Consider the following 24,575-nt stretch of genomic DNA (forward strand, 5'->3'; position numbering starts at 1 on the left):
TGGACATCTCCATCTTTAATAATTGAAATAACAATTAAATCAGGTCTTCTGTTAATTGGCATTGTCTATAAAAAGAATGGCTATGTTTACTATGCTGTGCAATAATTTGGATTCAAAGGTGAAACAAATGAAGTGTTCAACATATCTTTTCAATTTCTTCTTCAACCAAATGGCTCTTTTCCTGAGATCACCCTGTAGTGCAGGAGCAGCTGTAGAGTATCATGAAAAAGTGTGGTAGCTTTAAGGAGTGCTGTGTATAACCTTGCACCCTTTGAACCACATTTTGCCTTCAAGTATGAAGTGTTGCACAGTCCTAATGTTTACTTTCTAAGATTTTGATAAGAATGGCCAGAGCAGTTGAACTATCTAAAGTAAAAGTGCTGGTGTTTTATGGATGACTATTAAGTAAATGATTGTCAAAAACAGCTTTTATCATACCTTTCCTCCCTTCTCCTTTTGGAGCTTTCAGTCACATGATAAATGGTTGTTTGCATGTCTTGTATTTGGATTTTCTGTTCTTTCATGGATCCCTTATATGATGTACAACCCAGATAGGCCTTTGGTTAGAATTTAAAGAGTAGGATTCTGCTACTCTGCAACAGAACATAGCAGGAGTCCACCTTATTGAGGAGACAGGTTTTAAATAAAACAAATATTTGTTGTTTATATCTGGACCACATAGTTTTCATCTGGATTAAAAAGCACTAGTTCCATTCCCCAAGGTTAAGCTATCTCACAGGGTTGTGGTATGAGAAACAGGATGCAAGGAAGATAAATAGGCATGAATTCTTGCTTTAGCAGAGAATTGCCTATAATTCTAACATTGAGTCTATGTTTCCATGGCACTGATGTAACTGAAAATCTGTAAGATTGGTACACAGTTTATTAGCACAAATGGGCAATTTTAGCAGGGATCCACTTTTAAAGATCTGGTTTATTTACTTTTTAAATCATGGTTCGGAGGAATTCTGATTAAAGCATGATTTTTAAGAGATTGATCCCAAGGAAAAACACTATTTGAACTGAGGAGGGTTTAGAGCAGACGTGGGTTCCTACCGGTTCGGACTGGTTCGGCCATGTAGGTAGTAATTTGACCTGCCACGCACTCGAACCTATGGCACCACCATCTTGTTTTTTGCTTCTGCGCACGCGCAGCATTTTTTTAGTACTGTGCATGCACGCATAGCATGCATCAAGCACGTGCACGCAGCGCCTCCCTGAGCAAACCGGCAGTAGCAGCAGCCGGAATCCACCCCTGGTTTGGAGGTATCTCTGTGTGAGCTGAAGTTTCCTCAACCTGTCATTTAAGTATTTTAAGCCATATAGCAGCTGTGGGGTGACTGAAGCCAATTTAAGTCTTGCAAACATTCTGTAATGTCTGCGCAAATGTTCTCTGAATATTAACTAATGATTTTACCAAAATAGCTATGCCTGTATTATTTTAGATATTTGAATTGAGACAAATCCAACTCCTCACTTTGCAAAGTGGTTCAACATCTGTCTCAGTTGCATTTATGGATGAAGAACATGTTTTCCACCACAGAATAAGTATCAGCCAAAGTGCAGAGAGCTGATAATTTCCCCTTTAGTGTGCATTCTTCAGTATGTATAAGGACCATCATAGACAAATCCATTTGGGGATAACTTTCAAATTAACTGGATAATTTACTTATTTATTTAAATACTTGCATTCTGTCTTTCTAAAGAAAACAACTTGCCACAAAGCATTGTGTGGCTTAAAATACCCCAAAGAATTAGAAGAACACTGCAGCCAAATAGCAGATTTGCAAGTATGAATCACTGACATTGACTCTCCCAGCCACTGGAATTCTGTGGCTTGACCTTGCTGCCTTTCTAAAGTTGCCAGCTCCTAAAACTGAAACTGCAGTGAAGTTAAAGGGCTGCATTCCTTTGCACATCACCTTCCCTCCCGCCCCCCAAAAAAAATCAGCTGTAGAAACAATGCAGTACCAAAAGAACTGGAGCAAGTGAAATAAATGAACCAAGTATTTACATCTTGATTCTAAAAAGAAAATTAAAAAATGGTACCTAGAAGAATCAAAAACCATGGCTGGACCAGGCTTTAGAATTGCAGTTCATGTATTGAAACCAGAAAATCGCACTGATTTTAGTGGATCTTCAAATATAAATATGAATGGATTCAATCAATGAAAAGTGCTAATTAGGAAAGAAAAGGGTGGTGAAACTGGGTATGTCTTAGTAAAGACTGTAGGCTGAATGAAGTAGTACTAACAAGTCTTCCCATTCATAAAAAGAGATTCAATTCAGCAGAATTTTAATCTGGTTTTCAATGTCCTTGCCAAGGCTGTCCTTCAACCTGATTATAGACTTTCCATTTAAAATAAAGAAATAAACAAAGTAATTGCCTATTCCTAGGAAGAGACGTTCTTATCTTCAGAGCAGTAATGCTAAAGACGGGGATGTTATGTATAAATTTTTAAAAAGCTAAAGTGGTGATTAGAATGATTATTTTTATACTTTATTTCTCTCATACATTGAAACTGCTTGGAACAACCAGAGAATATTTGTGAAAATGTTTCAGAAAGATATGTCATTATATGTGGAGCTTCCAGGATATTACATAGCTGGAGTACATTAGTTTTAGAAGTTGCTTGCAAAAACTTTCAGATTTTCTTTAGAAAAATAATCTGAATTGCTTCTTCCAAGTCATTTAGTAAATAGAGATCACAGAAAAGGTAATCTGCCTTTAACTATTTTTTTTCATTTTTCCAATCCCCAGAATGATGATGGCACTTATACCGGTTTCATTAAAGTGCACCTAAAACTGAGGCGTCCTGTGACAGTCCCAGCAGGGATTAGGCCACCATCTATTCATGACGCTCTCAAGGAAGTCAATTTAGCTAACATGACAGAGAAAAGAACATCATTCTATCTACCCTTGGATGCCATCAAACAGTTACATATCAGCAGCACAACAACTGTGAGTGAGGTGATACAGGGACTTCTGAAGAAATTTATGGTGGTGGACAACCCACAGAAATTTGCACTTTTCAAGCAGATGCAGAAAGATGGTCAAGGTGAGAAAGATACAGAATAACTATTGCAAAGAGCTTTCAGTTAAAATTATATCAAAATTATAAATGGAGATGTTTTAGACAAGGGGTCAACCATTGCTGGGTTAGATGATCAATAACTGCATTAAAAATACAGAATTTTGATTTAGAATCATAGAACTGGCGTGGGCTATTTAAACTGAACCTATAAATTGAATCTAGCCCTTCGGGAACTAAAATTAAAGCGTGCCAAAAGGGAATGAATTACAACTTCACATCAATGGCTTCAGTGCCAAACCACTCGTTATACTTCTTTATTTTTACTAATATTCAATAGGAATCTCTTTCCTGAAGCTTGAATACTGAGAATCTCTCTCAGCCTTCTTTTCTAAAGGCAAAGTATTTCCAATTACTTCAATTTCACTTCATAAACAATGATAATTTTCATTGTTCTTCTCTGATTCAGGTCTATTTTGTCTGAGTCCTTAATATACGATATCTGGAAGGAGGTCTGAATGTGATGCAAAACTAAGCTAAGCTCACTGGCTGTTTTGTAGTTACTTTATACTGCAAATTTATTTTCGATTTGTAATCAACTAATATTCCAAAATCTTTTCACAAATATTACTGTCAAACCAGATATCCTCCATCTTACATTCGTTTTATAATTGCATTATTTTCAGTTGTTGCCGTTAATTCAAATTTGGTTATTATCTGTTCACTTCTCTAACCTATAAATATCACTTTAAATTTTATTTCTGTTTTTTGTTTGTGTTATCTGTATATTAGTAAGCATTCCTTCCCTCTCTTCCTCCTGTTAAAAAAAAAAGAATACAAGACTGATGACTGAACCCCATGGTTCTCCACTTTATACCTCTCTGCAATTCTTTAACCTAGAGTTGTTTTCTTCCCTATGATGGCTTTCCGTAAGGGTAAACAGTAGGTGTTCATGTCCATTTTTGAAGAATTAATAATAAGTGTTTGAAATTGCTGTAAAGGAAGGAAGAGCTGAAGATCTTTAATTAGCAGCAGTTGCAGCGTTTTCTATTCATTCTCCTAGTGGATCTGTGCATAGGCCTGGCTATAATTACATGTGCAAACCTGAAGAAATTTGCATTTTCTTTTCACTTAAAAGATCCTAAGTGATTTTTGTTGCCTTATCTTTTGCAGTTCTTTCCCAGAAGCTTCCAGTCACAGAATGTCCTTTGTACCTCCGGCTCCTAGCGGGCCCTGACACGGATATTCTGGATTTTGTGTTGAAGGAAAATGAAACGGGAGAAGTTGAGGTAGGTCTGATTGCTGTATAGTTTTTGTTATTATTCCTAACTTACAAAGACGCACAAAAATAGAACCACGTTACACAAGCAGTGATTTGAATCTATAGAAGAGCAACTGAGTGGGTGGAAAAGCAGCTGTTCCATCTTAATAGTTCTTATAATAAACATAATTAGATACTTGTGCTCTAGAATAAGTGTAATATTGAAACAAATACAGAAGCAAAGGGCATTTCATACCTCATTGAATTACCTTTTAAAAATATTAAATATGATTAATAAAGTTTAATTATACAGGACAAAATAACCTTCCTGCAGAGTCCTGGTGTTTAAAATTTAGCTATATAAAAATGTTCAGGCTTCAGAACACAGATTAACCAGGCACCAATGAAGACATTCTTCTGTGTTTCAGAAGTACAGGACTAAGAAATAAAGGACCAAGCTCTGAGTCATAGGAATGATTTCCAAACTAAAAATAAGCCAGTCTTTCAAACCTTGGAAATAATAGTTAAAATGCATTTCTTAAAATTTGAATTGTTTGGAAGTTCTTAGAGGAGAATTTCTTTCAAGATAATTGTAATAGCATGGCTGATGATGAACGAAGTCATCTTTCTTTCCGATAAGCCCTCTGGGTTTATAGATAATACTATTACTCATAGTAATGAGTGATTTATCTTGCTGACATCTGTCTCTCAGAGAGTATGTCAACTGACACCCTCCCACAATTCCAGTGTGCAACAGGCAGAGGGCTCAAACTTTTTTTTTTTTTTAAATGTCTCAAATCCTTTTTATTGTTAACTATCCAGCAGGTAAATTTTTCAATTTTCAATGTCAGTTATGAACTAGAACCCAGCTGTCTGCCCAACCTTCTTTGAATTTCAGCCCAAAATAATGACAAAACAAGTAGCTATATTCTACAAAATCACCCTTGGCAGACATGGGCCTTTTTGTGGTTGAAAGATAGAAAACCATGTATAATCTTTCCTACGGGTAGTTTCTCTTATTTACCCTGATAGTTTCAGAGTAGCAAGCTCATGACTTGAGGGAAAATAGGATTACAGAGGATTCATTATTTTGGGATGGGGTTATATTCTGGCAAATTAAACTTGTTACAACTGACATTTTTCACAGGTTACAATAGCGTATCCCCGCTCCCCCCTGCCAGTTTAAAGCCTCTCTGTCTGTTTTCTTCTTTAGTGGGACAACTTCTCCATTCCAGAGCTACAGAATTTTCTAGTAATACTAGAAAGAGAAGAAAAAGACAAAATCCAGCAAGTGCAAAAAAGATACAGCAAGTTTAAACAAAGACTGCAAGAGGCCTTGAAAGAAGCCAATGGGAAGCCCGGATAACCAAGTTTGGCTAGTAAAAAAACTCAATTTTAGAGTCTAAATAATGAGATATATTTAAAAGAAATAAAAACAAAACCGAACAACAACTTTTTCTTTCTCAGGACACTTTTCAGTTTGGTTGTAATCCAAGCTTTGCTTAGAACTGGTAGTTACAGAAAGGGAAACTGACCCTCTAGTACCAGAAGTGGTGGCTGCTTTTCCTTCTCCATGGTCGTGCTGCCTGGAAACTCTGCAATGATGCTGAATGTCTACTTTATTGGTTGGTTTATTGTACACATGTTAAGGCTGGACTGAAATGGCTATCTCCCCTTCCTGCCATCCTGATACCTCACCTGTGGATTTGTGTTATGTGCAGTAGACATGTCTAGTAAATGTGTTCTCTGTGGTCAACTCATCCACATAACCATCGGCAAACAGAAGAACCTTAGTCTGAAATAAGTGAGACACATTATAAAAATGCCAAATGTATTGTTGCACAAGAAAAGCGAACTGAGCAATTGCCAAGGAAGTGGCAGAATATCGGCATGACTTCAGGAATGGCTCTGGACAAGAGAAAGAGTACGTTTCTGAGAGGGGAAAAAATCTCTTTGATTTTAGGATTCTGATATAAATAGAGTGTAGCATAGCCCTTCTGTTGGAACCCCTTTTGCCCTAATGCGGAACAAGTTCTGAAGGCTTTGGCAGCTGATTGTTATATTTATCTTTATTAATATACGTTGGAAGCATTAGTCACATGTTATCCTAGAATTTATGTGAAGCTTCTGAAAGGAAATAATCTTGGGTGCTATTGATACTCATACAGTAGAAAATGAGTTGCAGTTTGCAACTGCTCAGCTTACTGGCTCTTTCACTTTGCAGGGTCATGTCACCTGATTAAAGGTGTAAGTTCCAAATAGCTGGCTGCTCCATTTGTTTTGGAAACCTGAACTGGAGAAATAAAAAGTAAATGTGACAAGAGAAGAAGTATTATGAGAAATGGGCAATGTGTTTGAAAACATGGGCATTGTTATCTAAGTTCTTAAAGTTATACAGAATTTCCTGTTTGACTGAATACTTCTGATGTAGTTGCAGGTGTATGGGAACAACTTCTGAAAGATGATCTCCTGTATTTGGAACCCGACTCTGAATTATGCACACACTTACAATAGGGAGGGATAAATTGGGAATATATATGGCAACTTTGGGGTAGTCAGGCACAGCTTACAAATGTATTGGATTGTCTTGCATTGGAGCAGCTGGTATGACTGGCTGCAGTTTGCTAGATGATGTAGGATATGAGGCATTGTTCTCCTGTTTATAAGGTTGGTTGAGACAAATGATTTTATATTTTTCCTTCCCCACCCTTTTCTGTGTGTAGTTTCAACAAGAGTTCATTGAGTCAAACTAGGTTTCATGTATTTCCCCTTTAAGGGCTAGCTCAAGCATGCACTTAACCCAGCGTGTAACTCTTGTCTCGGCTGACTGAGCAAACTCCAGGCTCCCTTTCCTTGCTTTGCAAATACTAGCCTGTTGTTTAAAACAAACAAGAACATTTTTCTTACAATAAATTGATAATTAAGCCAGTACCAAGACTCTGATTTTATTAGGCCAAGAGTTTATCTGTTGTCAGAACCTGACAAGCCTTCTTTGAAGATTCTTTAAGCATATTGGGAAGGGGGCATATGAAGGGAAAAAGATATTTCCAGCTCTGGCATTGCAGGGTTATGTATAGAGGTGTACCTTGCAATTAAAAGAAATTAATGAAACAGGAAAAGCAAGGAGCAAATTTAACTAGTTCATGCTGAAGCAAAGCTACACACAAACTTCCTCAGGACTGTAGAAATGGTTAATGAAACAAAAAATGTGAAACCCCAGGAGTTTTTCATGTCTGCATAGTTGAGAAAAGGAAGAGTGAAGCCAGTTTTGTTAAGTCATTAAAGATCTTCTCTCCAAGAGGGATATTATATATTCTGTTTTGTTTTCATCAAAGAGGGAGGAAAACTGTCTCCTGCTCTTCCCTTTGGCATGTCTTGAACATTTCTATAGAAGGCATGGCTTCTTATGCAATTGATGTTAATGCTGCTGACTAAGCCTCCTGTATATAGGCAGGTGGTTGTTTTTTTTTAAATATTATATAGCTAGGGGCATTAAGCTGAGGAAAAAGAAGATGAAGATTAGATTGGGAGAGAATGCAGAGCCATTTGATCTGTGGTAGAACAGAAGCCTTAGATGTGGAGGCCCCTACTTAAAAAGCGCAGACTACTGCTAGCAGTGCCTTTGTTTAGTATATTATGTTGCTTGCATCTGTTTGTGTGTGTGAGTGTCTATTTTTGTTCAGAATGGTCAGCTACAAACACATTTATAGTCTGTATAGAATGGAATTAGTGAAAGTGTTTATGTGGGCAAAGTAAATACATTTTTGCAATGCTGTAACTTATTTTTACTACTGTTTCAGCCCTGTAACTTTTTTAAATGTCACCATCTGACTTTTTTTTAAGTTCCTTCTCAATTTGGTTATATGATGCAAACTGTGTAAGAAACTATTAAAAATAAAGGATATCTGATATAAAGAATGAGCTCTTCCCTCTTAACTCTTTTATGTTAGGTTCACTTAACATTATACACGTTATTATTTTCTACCTCACTGACTCACTATTCTTAATAGGCAAAGGATCTTGAACTTCCTGTCTCCCAGTGTGATTACCAACAGAAATTTTTTAGACTTTATTTTTCTATGCAGCTTATCTATTTGATACCATTTCCTTTTGATTTATCCTATATATTCAGCATTTCATCTACCTCTGTATGAGCAGGAAACACATTCCAATATGCATTCCATTTGAGTTCATACTTCAGCCACTGCATGTTGGTCAAGAGTTATTCCACAGAGCTATTTCGTAGCCATGTAGGAGAGAGAGAAAAATAATGGTCTAAAAGCTGGTATGATTCAGTTAAAGTGCTGAATTGGGAAGATCCAATTTCAAGTCCACCGTCATCATGGAAGCCAGGCCAATCGCACTCTCTCAGGTTTAGATACTGCCCAGCTCTTGTGGGGAACAGCTTGAGTACCTAAAGCAGTGATGGCTAACCTTTTCAGTGCTAAGTGCCCAAACCGTGTATGTGCACAACTTCAAAATGCAATGCGAGCACCCTCTAGCGCATGCGCAAGCATCCCCCACACATGGGCCCTGTTCCCCTGCCCATTTTTGACTCCCAGGTTGGTGCAGGAGGCCTTCCAGGCTCAAAACAGGGTGTGGGGGAAGGCGCATGTGCAAACCCCCAAAATGCAATGTGAGCACCCCCCCCCAATCCCCCACATGTGACCCACTCCCCACACATGTGCGGCAGACACCCAAAGACCAACTGGCCGTCGGGAGGTGCACACACATGAGTGGTGGAGCTGGGCTGGGGCGATGGCTGGTGTGCCCGCAGAGAGGGCTCTGTGTGCCACAGGTACACTATCATGGACCTAGAGCAGTGGTTCTCAACCTGTGGGTCGGGACCCCTTTGGGGATCGAACAACCCTTTCACAGGGGTCGCCTATGACCATCGAAAAACACATTTTCAAAAAATACGGAAAACATAAGTTTATGGTTGGGGGCCACCACAACATGAGGAACTGTATTAAAGGGTCACAGCATTAGGAAGGTTGAGACCCACTGACCTAGAGGAACCATGGGATATAAATCTAATGAATGTTTTAAGCCAAGGGGCATTTTTGCATTCTGTGACGCCACTCTTTGCAGTCCTTGGTAGCTCTTCAATCTATAACCTCTAAAACCTGGCTGAGTTCAAAAACACATAACTATTGTTATGTCACAATTTAAAAAAAGAAAATTTCCTGATTACTGTTTTTCTAAAACTATCCCTATTTATTTACCTGAAGGGGTTCCATCTATTTGCAGCCATCAACTTTTAAAAATTAACTCTCCTTTTCACTGAAAAAGTTGCCCATCTTGGTCTTTTTTTGACTCATCCTTTCAATTTTCCTTGCAGCAAAGTTCTTCTCATCTTTCCTATTACCTTCTCCTATTGTTATCTTATGATTTATCAGTTGTTTGTATCTTATGATTTATGATCTATCACTTACCACTGTGTTGTTTGTATGTACATTGACAGCTTATGCACTGGAGACAAATTCCTTATGTGTCCTATAACGCTTGGCCAATAAAGAATATTCCATTCCATTCCATGTGCTAGGTGCAGGAATAAGGTACAAATTCCTATCATACTTGTTCAGTAGAAACAGTTCAAAATAAACAGCTATTAAGTGGGATGAATTATATTGTTGCTAACAGAGATATAGTTCTATTCTGATTATATAGTACTACAATTATATGGTACTATAATTTTTTGAATAGCCAATATACAGAGTTAGCTTTTAGTTTTAGTATCTTATTCTGGTAAAAGCTGAGTTATAAATAAAAAGGGTAGGTTGGGGGAAAACCCTCATAGGTATCTGGGAAAAGTCTTTATTTTATCTATTAAATAAAAATAGTTTATTTATAAGGCATTTGGATTCAGTTACATTGAATAAGATATTTATAACATACTCTCAATCTGATGTACAGGTTTGGCTACTTTTTCCGCCCTGTTTTTGGTGCTTTTTTAAGACCTTGGATATAACTGCAAGGTATCTGGTAGTCCTCTGCAACAGAATCAAACATTAATATTAGTCACTTTACATTTAGCACTAATGAATTACAGCTTACAAAGAGTTTAAATGTTCTGAAAATCTGAAATCATATCAGTGGTTCTTAGATGTTGCCATCATAGACAGTGGTGAGAGATATTGGAAAGTAGTTCAACAATATCTAGTTCAACAATATCTACACTATGTAAAGGACTAACAATATGTATAATTCCACTTTCTTTTATAGAGTATACAGGTGAATCTTGAGAAATTAGAATATTGTGCAAAAGTTCATTCATTTCAGTCATGCAACTTAAAAGGTGAAACTACTATATGCGATAAGACTCATTACATGCAAACCAAGATAGTTCAAGCCGTGATTTGTCATAATTGTAATGATTATGGCGTACAGCTCATGAAAACTCCAAATCCACCATATCAGAAACTAGAATATTACATGCAATCAATAAAACAAGGATTGTACATAGAACAATATCGGACCTCTGAAAAGTATAAGCATGCATATGTACTCAATACTTGATTTGGGCCCCTTTTGCAGCAATTACTGCCTCAATGCAGCATGGCATGGAAGCTATCAGCCTGTGGCACTGCTGAGGTGTTATGGAAGACCAGGATGCTTCAATAGCGGCCTTCAGCTCTTCTGCATTGTTCGGTCTCATGTCTCTCATCTTTCTCTTGGCAATGCCCCATAGATTCTCTATGGGATTCAGGTCAGGCAAGTTTGCTGGCCAATCAAGCACAGTAATCCCACAGTCATTGAACCAGGTTTTGGTGCTTTTAGCAGTGTGGGCAGCTGGAAAATGAAGTCAGCATCCCCATAAAGCTCGTCTGTGGAAGGAAGCATGAAGTGCTCCAAAATCTCCTGGTAGACGGCTGCGTTGACCTTGGTCTTAATGAAGCACAGTGGTCCAAAGTCCTGTTGTTCAGTGGTCCAAAGTCCTCTTTTCTGATGAGAGCAACTTTTGCCTAAAGCACCAAAAGCTGGTTCAATTACTGTGGGATTGCTGTGCTTGACTGGCCTCTTCATTCTTCCTCCATACTCTGGGTCCTTGGTTTCCAAATGAGATGCAAAAGTTGCTCTCACCAGAAAAGAGGACTTTGGACCACTGAGCAATGTAATATTCTAATTTTCTGAGATGGTGGATTTGGGGTTTATTTGTATGAGCTGTAAGCCATAATCTTCACAATTATGACAAATCACGACTTGACTATCTTGCTTTGCATGTAATGAGTCTTATCTCATATATTAGTTTCACCTTTTAAGTTGCATTACTGAAATAAATGAACTTTTGCACAATATTCTAATTTTTCGAGTTTCACCTGTATATGCACTTGCAACAATTTTTGTGACTACCATAAAACAGGGTTTCTAAATTCAGCAACTTTTAAGATGTGTGGACTTCAACTTCCAGGACCTCACAGCCAGCAACCTGTCCACACATCTTAAAAGTTGGGGAGCCTGAGAAACACTGCTTTAAAGTGTTAAGAAATACTTTTTAATTCATCATAACCATTTAAAATTGATGAATGTTACAGCTCCAAAATCCATCAACCAGTTGCAATTTGTAGCACTGTACAAATGCACTGTTCACTAGAAAGGTGGCAAATTGGTATATATACTTGCAAATAAGTTCCTATTAGTGGCATCAGAACTAGTTCTGGAATCACTGCTTGCTAAAAACATTTATGAGTTTTCACTCTGATCAAAAGTAAAAGGGAATGTCCCTTTGATATATTGTGTTTTCTGTTCTGATGCCACTAATAGGAACAAAAATAAATACAAATATTCTCAGTGTCCCAGCAGGTGGCAGCACCTGAGAAACTTTGCTTGGTCTTACAAACCATGTAGGATTGGGTTGGGTTCATATTTGGATGGAAATCCTTAGGGGACTTCCCAGGGTTAATTATTAGATTGAAAAGTAAAAATAAAAGAAGAGGACAATGGCAAACTACTTCTCAGGTTCTACCAAGAAAACCATGTGGAATTATCTATGAAGTCATCAGGAATCCACCTTCATTCAGAGAGGATGATTAATTAATACTATTACAGCATGCCAAAGATACTTACCTAAGAGCAGTTTAGCAAGATGGTTGGTCTGATTGCCCTGTATCTGGACTTGTGATCTGTCCTTTGCTCCAGGGATTGCGACGATAGTGGCGCTAGCTTGAACCTTTTGCTGAAGGGTGCTAGCAACAGCCTGAGGGTCCAAACCATACCGCTCAAGATTCTTAATTATTGTTACCTAGTAACCAAAACAAAAAAAGGGCATTACAAAATTGCCACTAACAGGCAATCTACTGTAAGAATTTGGGGTATTACTTTTATGCGACTATGCTCTACTTTATTGATAATTTTCAAGCTGTGGGGATGGGAAGGTATACCTCTTACCATGCATATTAATCATATCTTTACATGTCTTTAGAAATCAACATAAATATCTTTGGAAATGCTAATATGACAGCATATCTCTAAAGGGGCATAAAAATTTATGAACCTGATTAAATTTATTTAGTTTTAGGACTTATGTGGAGAACAGATCATATTTTAGTTCATAATTATGCAGAAATATTGAACATTCAAAAGATTCAGCAATCTAAAGCATCTGGGTGGCTTAAATGAATGGATGCATGTATGGAGAAAGACAGCCATAATAACCCAGTGGGTGACACTGATGATTTCTTGATCCACGCAAGCATGTTAACCTTCTTCCTGGTGATAGATTCTGGACAAATGCAGTTGGGATTTCTGCTCAGAAATCCTCATGTTGTGACTCTTACCTTTTTATTGGCTGATCTCTGTGCTACAGTTACATCAATTGGAAGAATATATCCTTTTCTCACAACAGGTTCTTTTCCTGAAAAGGTTACCTGATGGAAGGGTTCTAGTTTGTTTAGACACCTGCCGGTAAATTAGAAAATATTAAGCTTAATCTAGTAAAAGATGTTGAGATGGTTCTTTCAGCATTTATGGCTTAGCCGTTCCTGATGTCCAAAATTGCCAACTACATCTATTCATTTAGTACATGAATGCTGAATCCTGTGAGTATGTTGCTATTAAAAATATTTCAAGAACAAGAACTTATTTCTGGGCTTGAAATGTACTATTTCTCTTCGCAGGTCATTTGTTTTACCGTATAGACAAACCAACCTGCCACTGTTAGACATTGGGAAACCTATGCTGAAGAGGCAAAAATTAAAAACTAGGTGACAAAAATCTTACCTTGCAAACAGTTGTCCAACAGTACCTTTTGCACAAGAAGTATACCTTGCAGAATTTTTGGAGTCATGCAAAACATCCGAGCAAGGTGAATGAAGCATCTTGCCTCTTTCATTAAAGCTGCTGCAACTTTTGCAAAGCTTGGAAGGCTGCTTCCAAAGAGTGCCCATGCAGCCAGTATGATTTGTTTTCCTTCCAGTGAGGAATTTCAACTACTTTTCCCATTGACTGACCATTGGCTATGAAATAACTCTTACAGTGGGTATCATCTTAGATAAATCGCAAGACACCAATTCACCAAATGTTACTTGATTGTAAAGGAATCAGCCATGCTGATAGAAAATTCTTGAGTTATGGTCTCAATAGAGAGGACTCAAAATTGGGGAAGGTAGATTTACTTTATAAGGGGAGCCTATATCCAATATATAAAACATCACTTTGAATTAGTCTTTCCTCACCTGCTGAGGAGATCATCCCACTTGAGTTTTGAGATTTCATTTTGCTCTGCTTTGTCCAACAGACAGTCACACAAAATTGGATTTACCTTTACAAAGCTGTGATTTAAAAAGAAACACATTTTTATCATGATTTACTCCCTACACCAGTCTCAATAATGTGCAGCACTTAATTTTTACTGTATCAGGTTGGTTTAAATTTATAGGAACTACAAAGAAGAAGAGTCTTGCCACCTACTTTTTGCAGTTTAGAAAGGTAAATTAAAGAAAGATAAAGGCTTCGTCCAGCCAAGGTAAACAATTATCAACTAGATAATTATAAACCAGATAATTACAAGTTACTAATCTGTGGAATACTTGCTGGGGAAAGTACATTTAATGATTAAAATAACAAACTTACTGATTTGTAATCCTATTAATTAATCAAGTTTATTGTTGATGGTGCTATCTAAACCTGAGGAAGTACTTTCTGTTTCAAATAGCTGCTAAATTAAGAGTACAAGTTCACAAGGCCCATGCCAGGCATGAAAGACCAGGTTCCAACTAAACTGATTTATTACTACTCATGCCTATGCACAGGAATGTACTCAATAAACAATTTGTACAATTTGGGTGCTGAATAATGGCCTATGGAATTCAAGAGGGGTTGGACTAGGTGAATTTGTGTCAATTTGACTCTAGGCTGATTCCTCTTTTGACTCCACCCTGAGGTTCTGCCACTCCTTCTCCTATAGCCCATACTCATATAAGTATGTTTACATGTGTTTGTGCATGGGCAATAGTAAGCACTTCTGATTACAAATCACATAATAATAAGCCTTCCAGAAAATGCCTGTCTCGTTTTTATATTGCTAGATATCAGAAAGGACCAGGATGGGACTAATCACTTGGGGGACTGAACATTCTGATTTGGAAATAGAAACATATGAGCTCAGAAAGCTAGGGTATATCATAAAATTCCAGTGTTATCATTCTATGCCAATGGTATAGAACTGTGATGGTGAACCTATAGCACACATGCCAGAAGTGGCATGCAGAGCCATCTCTCCGGACACGCGAGCTGTTACCCAGTGCTCTTCTGGGTTCCGGTGTGCCGGCCAGCTGGTCTTCACGTGTGGAAGAGTAGCTGGTTTCAAACCAGAAGACCATCAGAAGACCATCAGAAGACACATGTGCACCGGGCGGCTGCTCTTCTGGTTTCCAGCTCTTCTGGTTTCCAGTACGCGCATGTGCACTGGCCAGCTAGTCTTCACACACACATACACACCAGAAACTGGAAGACCATGTGGCTGGTGCACATGTGGGCGTCAGAAAGCAGAAGATCATCTTCCTGGTGTGCGCATGCTCACCGGGAAGAACGGCTACTCTTCCAGGCGCACATTCCCGTTTTGGTATTCGGTGCCGAAAAGATTCACCAACGCTAGTATAGAGCCAATAAGCAAATATTCTTATCTCTATGTTCAATGGTTTCATTTCTTACATACTTTTTGTTCATTTCATCAACCAATTCATTAGTCTTCACATAGCTGATTATCACACTTCTCACTTCACTGCTGGAGAGGGTATGGCCTTTCCTGGGGGAAAATGAGAACTTTATCAGTTGTGAAGTTGAATTATGAAAACAATTGCAAATATCCTGCTTTTCCAAATTGAAGATTTTCTAAAGATTTCTCAATATAGTTGACACTCTAATTAAAAGGCAAAATATGGAAGAGGTGGTTCCATTTTTCCATAAAGCACACAGAGTAATTTGGCATTCCAAAAGCATTAATATTTTAGGTATTTTTCCTGGTAAGCCACTCTTTTCAAACTTACGCAAATACTACTGATAAGGTCTAGCTATGCCATTCTATTTTTGCCTAAAACATCTAAGTTAACTCTGGAATCTAAGTGACTCAAACACATAAACAATGACACAACTCTTTCCTTTAAGCAGTGGGGTGTTGCCATCTCCAAACACTCCCAGCCCACTGAGTAAGATGGTGTTTAATGTTATAGAATACAAAGATGCTGATTTCTTATATTCCTTACTTATATCCTGACTCTTGAAACAATGGGGCCATCTTTGATGAGATTCCATAAAGTGGTATAATTTCAGGAGGATGGTACAGTTGTTCTTGGTCATCACCTTTACAATCTTGGACAGACATTTCAGATGTTGCAGTTTCAGGTACAATGAAGGATCTAATGCTGAAGTGCAGAGAAACATTATTTTCATACATTTAACCAGAGACGTATTGTAATGATTAGAGCTGACATGCAAAAACTAATCAATAAAGTATCTCAGCTTTCTGACTTAACAGAAAATAGACATTGTAAACTACTCTTCACATTATTGCTATATAAAAGCTCATGGCAGAAGTAAAAGTGGGAGCCTTTTTTGTTCTTAAAACAATAAATCAAGAGGATTCCAAGATGCACTCTTTTATTGACCTCTTATGCCTATGATGATTTTGGGCAATCCCAGATTTCACATAATGTTTTTCAACAAGATAAAGACAAATTCCTTGTGTGTCCAATCACACTTGGCCAATAAAGAATTCTATTCCATTCCATTCCATTCCATTCCACACTACCGTATTTTCACCCATATAACCCGCCCACGCAAATAACCCGCACACGCATATAACCCGCGGGTTTTCCGGATCGTGTAAAATATTTCCCGTATACCCCGCCCACGCATATAACCCGCCCACGCATATAACCCGCGACGAGTAAAAGAGAAGGGAAACAGCTGAGATGGGGGGAAGAAACGGAGAAAGAAGCCTGCGCACGCTGGGGAAGAGGAAAGGAACGGAGGAGAAGGAAACAGCTGAGATCGGGGTGGGGGAAGAAACGGAGAAAGAAGCCTGCGCACGCTGGGGAAGAGGAAAGGAACGGAGGAGAAGGAAACAGCTGAGATCGGGGTGGGGGAAGAAACGGAGAAAGAAGCCTGCGCACGCTGGGGAAGAGGAAAGGAACGGAGGAGAAGGAAACAGCTGAGATCGGGGTGGGGGAAGAAACGGAGAAAGAAGCCTGCGCACGCTGGGGAAGAGGAAAGGAACGGAGGAGAAGGAAACAGCTGAGATCGGGGTGGGGGAAGAAACGGAGAAAGAAGCCTGCGCACGCTGGGGAAGAGGAAAGGAACGGAGGAGAAGGAAACAGCTGAGATCGGGGTGGGGGAAGAAACGGAGAAAGAAGCCTGCGCACGCTGGGGAAGAGGAAAGGAACGGAGGAGAAGGAAACAGCTGAGATCGGGGTGGGGGAAGAAACGGAGAAAGAAGCCTGCGCACGCTGGGGAAGAGGAAAGGAACGGAGGAGAAGGAAACAGCTGAGATCGGGGTGGGGGAAGAAACGGAGAAAGAAGCAAGCCTCCGATCGTGTAAGCCTCCGATCGTGTAAAATATTTTCCGTATACCCCGCCCACGCATATAACCCGCAGGGGGGCGCTGTGCATGTAAAAACCGCATATAACCCGCGGGTTATATGGGTGAAAATACGGTACACTACACTACACTACACTACACTACACTACACTACACTACACTACACTACACTATTCTATTAAATGATTAACTAGTTACCAGGCATACCCAAGCCACTACATTTGCTACAAATAAGTTTTGCCTGTGTGCAGCAAGCACAAACTCCAATTTTACTCCAAATATACTGATACATTTCTATGCAAGCTAGGATCTCTAATTTAGGGTTTTTAAACCACTATATTGTTGCTCATATGCCACCAATTAGGAATACACTCACAAACACAATATACAGTTCTTAAAAGGAAGATGTTAACTCAATTTTGTGTATTTTCTAAACTTATATTTAGGACATCTGAATATTTTACTTTTGTTAACTTTTCAATACTTATTTTCCTTTCTATATAAAATTCTATCATGGGTAAAACACAAATTTTGTTTTGTACGATTTCTATTTAGAACAAATAAATTGTTCCATAAGAAATTTAAAATACTTATTACCCAGCAACTTCCTAGATACTATGGCAGTAGAAGAGTTTAACTTTACTCTTTGATTTAGCAAAGAAAGAAAGAACCAGAATAGTTAGAGAAAACATTCATACATTTGAGCAGGGTATATGAAACTGTCAAATATATTAGAAAATAGCAATCTTGGATTTTTTAATATATATTTAAGGAGACAGAAATAATCCACAACTTCCCAAACCAGTCTCATAATGATTTTGGGGGAAAAGAACAACAAATGTCCTTAAAATAATTTTATAGAACTTTCTGGAATGGATTCTAATGAAATCTATTTCTGGTGTAAAATATATGGATAGGTACATTTTATTCATCTTCTTGCATATCACTTCTAGTTAATTTCTTATCTAAAGCTACATTTAAATGATCCTCTTAGACATACTCAATCAACTTCCTTGACATCACAAGTACCTATTATGACAGAGCTAAGGCTGTACATTGCCTATTCTAGCAAATTACTACAGAAAGCCCTGATATCACATCTGTCAAAGTATAGCACAAGTAAGATCTCATCAAAGTTACTGTAAAATGTGAATTTTCATAATGCTATATTTATGTGACATCACAGATGGGTGGGGGAGGAAACGCAATAGAATTTCCTATAGGAAATAAAACCCAAGAGCCCAGAATCAAGGAACCGACCCCTTCAGAGATGATCCCCAAGGAGAAAGGTGAAGAGGGGCTGCAATGCATCTTTATCCACACTAATCCACTGCCACTTTTAGCAGAAGGAGGAGGAAGATTTGCGAAGAGAGCATGGGCAGCAATAGGAAGAGACGACAGGTAAGCATGCTCAAGTTCCAGCATTTTGCATGAAACTGGAGCGAGATGACATACAGTACGTGGAGGGTGTGTGTTGATACTAAAGGAAGAGAAGAGTAGAAGCCATGCCTTTCCTTTTCAAATATTTTCTTCTCCTTTTCATTATCACTATCTACATCAGGGATAACCATTGCCATTCAGAAGCTGTGGCAGTAAGCGAAATAGGTTAGATGTACTGTATATCTAGGTTGCAGGCATCCCCAACTTTTCCAAGTATCAAATGTGTAACAGCTGACACAATGTTTATGGCTGAGCAGATACCACAAATATTTTTGTCTGTTACCACTTATAGACTGTAAGAAAGTTAAATACTATCCTTTCATATCCACTAAGCATCATTGTTTATGAAGTTTTAAATCTTGCACATATTTCAAATGCATAGTTCCATTACAGTTACCTATTCCTCACAACAGTTTCTACACTTCCAAATTATGCATTTAAAAGTAACACAGAAATAATGTAAGCATCCCATAAAAATTTAGAAATAGACTGCTATCAAAAAAATGTGGCTCAATGGCATGGCAGCAAAGATTGTAGTGGTAATAACTATGGTAGCAATGATGGGCTGTTGTGTAGATTATCTTACTACTAAAATAGCTGAGATTTCCAAAGTTTGATCTTAGATTTTTATTTTATTTTAATGTGAATCACTAGAATGAGTTTTCCAAAAATTTACCCCTTTTCATACCTCAAAAGGAATGGTGAAAGCATGATAAACTTTATGTGATAAATGGATTGATCAACATTTCTGGTTGCAAAGCACTGTTATGTTGTGTCAGATGCCCCTTTTTCAAAATTGTCACATTTTCATTCAAAACATTCTGTGGGTTTTTTTTAAAATGTTGGCTGTGGGGGAAATATGTGTGCTTCTAAAGAGCCTGGCTGTTGCTGCATTGCTGACCCCTCACCTCTAATATGATACAGAGATTTAGGCTCTACAGGTCATGACGTTCAGCACAATTGTAACATATTGATTTAAAACCTGAGAAAGCATTTAGTATTAGTCTAGTCCTATCTTTTTATTCCCCCTCAAGATCTGCTTTGCTGTCTCATCATGGCAATGGAATGTTGGGAGTGTATTCCAAGAGTACATATGCCAGCAAAGTTACTCAAAACATGAATAATCCAACTAAACTCAATAATCCAACGAAAGCAAGCAACAGAGCACAGGGTAGCAGTGATATAAAAAGATGCTGGAAGCTGATGATCAAATTAGCCAAGCACACTATGGGGAGGAAATGCAAAGGCAATGGCAAAGTACTATACTTTACTATAACTACTGCATGGATAGACAATATTATAAGATTGGCAATACAGTGCTGTATGATGGGCTCTTCAGGTTTGATGGCATTTAGCCTGTTAAAGGGGAAGAGCTGAAGATATTTTGGACTATTAATGATGTCTATGTCATGGCTAAATTTAAGCCTCTGAAGTGTCTAGTTGCTGATGTAGACATCTAGTAAAAGAAAACCTGAAAATGTCAAAAAAAAAAACCTTGCAATGGAAACATGGAATATAAGACACATGAATAAGGAATAGTTCAAAACAGTGAAAGATAAAATGACTCAACTACATAGTGATATCTTAGGCACCCAAAAACTGAAATGGACTGGAATTGGGCACTTTCAGTTAGACGACCATACTGTTTACTATTCAGGTCATGAAAAATAAAGAAGGCATGGTGTTGCTTTCTAAGGACAGTATTTTGGTGCAATGTAGCCAATGACCCAAAATAACAGTTAGACTTTGTGAACAATTCTTTATTAGGATTATGATCCAAGTTAATATTCCTACTATTGGTATTGATTACTCTTATGGTCAATTTCTATCTGAAACTGCCAAAACTTGCAAGCAGATTATGCTGTTTGTGGTTGGAGACTGGAATGCCAAAGTTGGAAAAACTAAGGAGAAAAACAGAGTTGGGTTGTACGGCCTAGACAAGAGAAATGAAGCAGGAGAACAACTTAAAATGTTTCTGCCAATCCAATCCTTTCTTCACTGCTAATACAAGTATTTAAATAACCAAAATGATGTCCCTGTAGATGGCCATCATCAGATAAATAGAAATCAAAGTGACTATAGTGGTGAAAGAGCTCAGTCATAAATTAAAAGACACAGACAGGTGCTGCCTATGGAACACATGATAACTGCTTAGTTTCAACTCAAGCTACAGTGGAAGAACAAACTCAACTAGTTTCTATGAGTCTGAGCATACACCCACCATTTTCTAGAAGAGTATCAGGAATCACTTTGAAATCCTGAAACTTTTTGGTAGAGAACGAGAGAAATTGTTAGCAGAAAAAGAGACTGACAAACCGGGGGGGGGGGGGGGGAGACAGAAAGCAATCTGTATGTTGGAATAAATGATGGAAATTGATTGGAAGGGAAGCCAAAGTTAAAAAAAGAAAAAAAAATCAAAGAAGGAACTGAATAATTTCAGATAGCTATAAAAGGGACAAGAGGCAACATGAATAAGGACATTGAGGATAAAAACAGAGATAGAAAAACAAAGACAGTCTTCCAAAAGATCTCTGAATTCAGAAGGTTCTAGCCAGAAACTTGTTAGAATGCCAAAGACAGATTTAAAGAAGACCAAAGATACACTGAAATTCTGTACAGTACAGATTTATTATTAATTATTGTCAACTTCCATGTTGTCTTAGAAGGTATTTCTTATTTATAAGATCTATATTAGAAATAAATTTATATTAGCACTCAAGTCATTAGCAAATTGGAAGGCTACAAGTGTCGAAAGACTATCTACAGAAATATGGCAACCAACAGAAGAAGAATCACTGGTAAATATTCTAACCAAACTATGGTATAGATCAGGAGAAGAAATAGTGGCCAATAGATTGGAAAAAGTCACTGTACATAAGATAGGGCATTTAGTAAAATTTATAAACCATTGCACAATAACCATGATTTTATATACTAGCAAAATAATTCTTAGGATCATTAATCATCCTCAAAATTATGACTGACATTCCCCCCAGGTTCATACGATTGCATTATGGGAGCTTGGCAATGGTTCGCATTTATATAAGTGGTTGCATCTGTCCCATGGTTCCATGACCACAATTTGAAGTGGGTTTTTTTTACCATTTCTGCAAGAAAACAACCAAGCTCAGAGAAGCATCAGAGACCCCCATATTTAAATGTCTCCCTTTTTTCTAAGTTTGCAGTTATGTGATTTAAAATCTTACCTTTCATGTCTCCAATTTACTTCCACAATACTTTCCACGCCCTTATTCAATTCTTTTACCTGGAGAATCTTCTGCTGTTGCACTGAGTGCAAAAATTTTGAGAACTAAGAGAAAAATAGTTAAAATTGAATATTGGGACAAAATAGTAGCATCAGCCATAGAATAGTCCAAATAAAAGGGGATATTGTCTAAGGAATGTCAATTCTTCACTGTAGACTTGGGATACAGATAAAAAAAAGGGGGAACCTAGGTAATACACACATAGGCTGATAGTAATCTGTTCACAACCATATTGGGAAGTTCTATGGGCTACAATAAACACAGACTTATTTTTTGGGCTGGCTGTAATGGCAGTATACTAAAGTCTACATCAGCTGAATAAACATCTTCAAGTTGTATGAATGTGTAACTCTTAAATGCTTGCTAAAAAGATATGAATAAGTAAAATAATACAGAGGAAGCAATTTACATTGGAGAGACATTATTGGAAATATTATGAGTACAAAATTTATTGTTAATCTCTTTCCTAAATTGGAATTATCTCAGGCCTTATGTCTTGAAAAAGAGGGGGGGGGAGAACAAATTTCTTAGCATAATTTTTTTGCAACATTGTAGAAGAAAACTCACGATATTGTTACAATATAAAGATTGCCCTGACTCAAACCATTTACAAATATCAATGGGAAAGTACAAATCAATTCGTTCATTTGTTGCTTGACCCACATAGACCATTTAGTGCATACAATTGAATGATTGACCAGAGACACAATGTGCAGTAACTAATACTACAAATACAGTTTTGTATTTTTTAAATACTGGTTTGAAAATCTAATATATTATTTTGGCAAATTCTAAAAAAAACCACTTTATCCATTACACTTCTTTTAATCCATGAATTTGCATGCGGATGCAAAATCTATGCTTTACGTTTCAAATATTTCCATTATAATTTTAGAGCAGTTTCCAAATTATCTACACTGTATGGTCAATGATACATGAAATGACATCATACTTACTTATTTTTATTCAGTTTGGTATATAACACGTCAGGTTTCCACTGCAGTCCTAAAATGGCATTTTCATTGCATGTAGTGAGATTTAATTCTGAATATATCTCAGGATTGCACTATGATCCAAAATAATTTAAGATTATCTATATGGTCATGTGCATTGTTCACTTCCATTAGATTTATGTATGTATGTGTTAGATTTGTATTTGCCTTTTCTGTAAGATTTAAGATGCCTTGCATGGGGGAAGGTGGGTGTCAATCTCCATTTTATTTAGACAATAGCAACCCTGTCAAGGAGCCTGGGCTGAGAGATAGAGAATGAGACAGAACTAGCTCAGGCGGCCAATGAATTTCTAAGGCTTAGAATGGACTAAACATGGGTCTATTTATTTATTTTTAAAATGTATACAGCTTCTCAAGTCAAACGGTGTGACTCTGGGTGGCATCCAACATTTTAAAAAAAATCAGAAAAAGAAAAAACAACAACAAAGAAAACCATACCAAAATAAACAGTCAATATAGAAATACAAATTATAAAATGTAAAAAGACGACCAAGCACACAACAAAAACACCATGGCGGGGACTCCCATTTAACTGGTCCCTAATGTCTGGGAGACAAGCCAGGCCTTAATGGCTATTGTAAAGATGAAAAGATTTGGGGTCTGCCAAATATCAGAGGGAGGGAGCATTCCAGAGAGCAGAGGAAACCACAAAAAAGGCATGCTTCCTAGGTCCTATAGGAATCTGAAGCATATCTTCCTTGTATGAGCATACAACAAAGGCAGATGTTCTTGGGAAAAAGCAGCCCCTTGGGTTACCTGGCCCTATGCCATATAGAGCTTTAACTAATTGGGAGTCCTCTTGCCATATCTGTGACCTGCTCTGTGAGCAGGAATCCAGGAAAACCTCCACATTGTGCACAACATCTGAATGGGATAATGCCACCCGACCCAAAAACTAAAATGGAAACTCTGAAACTCCCGCATCTAGGGCAGCCAAAACCAAAATCTTGACAGTTTAATTTGGACAGCTGGTAACAGAGATGTGTTGCTGGATGGATGTCATAAGTATTTTGATAATAAATCACCCTGAACCCAACCAATGGCTTCTCCCATCTGTTTCATGCAGATATTAAAAAGGATGTGGGAGGGCACCCAGCAAAATTAGAACATAAATATGAGAAGCAGGCAAGTCAAGAAAATCCCCACAATATTAAATCAAATGATCTATTACTGCAAACTTCCATAAATGCACAAAGAAACAACTATTCACCTTTTTGTAGCTAGATTTCTTTATATCCAGTTGTTGATCTTTTGGACTATTAATAAATTAAAGGAAAAAATAATTACAAAAAAAAATGCATCATCTAGAATAAGCTAACTAGAAAGACATCCTTGCTAAATTCATATAGTGATTCATTTAATTACAATTGCTGTGGTCTAGTCTTTTACGCACATCGGATTTTGACTCCTACTATAAGTACTTTACCAAAGCATGGTGTTTTTTTTTAAAGAATCCTTAGCTAGCATAAACTCCAAGATAACTTCAATCCATTAATCAGTTCTTGCAATCTTGTTCTTGCAGTTTGG

General features: G+C 37.6%; 2 protein-coding genes across 4 annotated transcripts in view; one reads left to right on the top strand and one right to left on the bottom strand.

Moving 5' to 3' along the window:
• RASSF5 (Ras association domain family member 5) overlaps positions 1-8,211 on the top strand; it is an 82,151-nt gene extending 73,940 nt beyond the window's left edge. For both annotated transcript variants that reach the window (XM_014060941.2, XM_014060942.2), the window contains 3 exons: positions 2,762-3,059; positions 4,206-4,321; positions 5,507-8,211. In XM_014060941.2, the coding sequence (XP_013916416.1) occupies positions 2,762-3,059; positions 4,206-4,321; positions 5,507-5,659 (567 nt within the window). In that variant the 3' untranslated portion in view covers positions 5,660-8,211. The remainder of the gene's footprint in view (positions 1-2,761; positions 3,060-4,205; positions 4,322-5,506) is intronic.
• Positions 6,465-24,575, bottom strand: part of EIF2D (eukaryotic translation initiation factor 2D) — a 29,266-nt gene continuing 11,155 nt past the window's right edge. Inside the window, exons 8-16 of one of the 2 annotated variants that reach the window (XM_087720081.1) lie at positions 24,259-24,304; positions 21,976-22,079; positions 15,996-16,154; positions 15,449-15,538; positions 13,968-14,063; positions 13,071-13,191; positions 12,361-12,535; positions 10,192-10,286; positions 6,465-6,586 (exon numbers count right to left, since the gene is read on the bottom strand). In XM_087720081.1, the coding sequence (XP_087576207.1) occupies positions 10,216-10,286; positions 12,361-12,535; positions 13,071-13,191; positions 13,968-14,063; positions 15,449-15,538; positions 15,996-16,154; positions 21,976-22,079; positions 24,259-24,304 (862 nt within the window). In that variant the 3' untranslated portion in view covers positions 6,465-6,586; positions 10,192-10,215. Of the gene's footprint in view, positions 6,587-10,096; positions 10,287-12,360; positions 12,536-13,070; positions 13,192-13,967; positions 14,064-15,448; positions 15,539-15,995; positions 16,155-21,975; positions 22,080-24,258; positions 24,305-24,575 lie in introns of those variants that run through there. The other variant, XM_014060948.2, reaches the window with a different exon arrangement.

Source organism: Thamnophis sirtalis, unplaced genomic scaffold, assembly GCF_051295495.1.
Source record: "Thamnophis sirtalis isolate CommonGarterSnake01/CBP01778 unplaced genomic scaffold, rThaSir2_p1.2 scaffold_7, whole genome shotgun sequence".
Classification (NCBI taxonomy): Eukaryota; Metazoa; Chordata; class Lepidosauria; order Squamata; family Natricidae; genus Thamnophis; species Thamnophis sirtalis.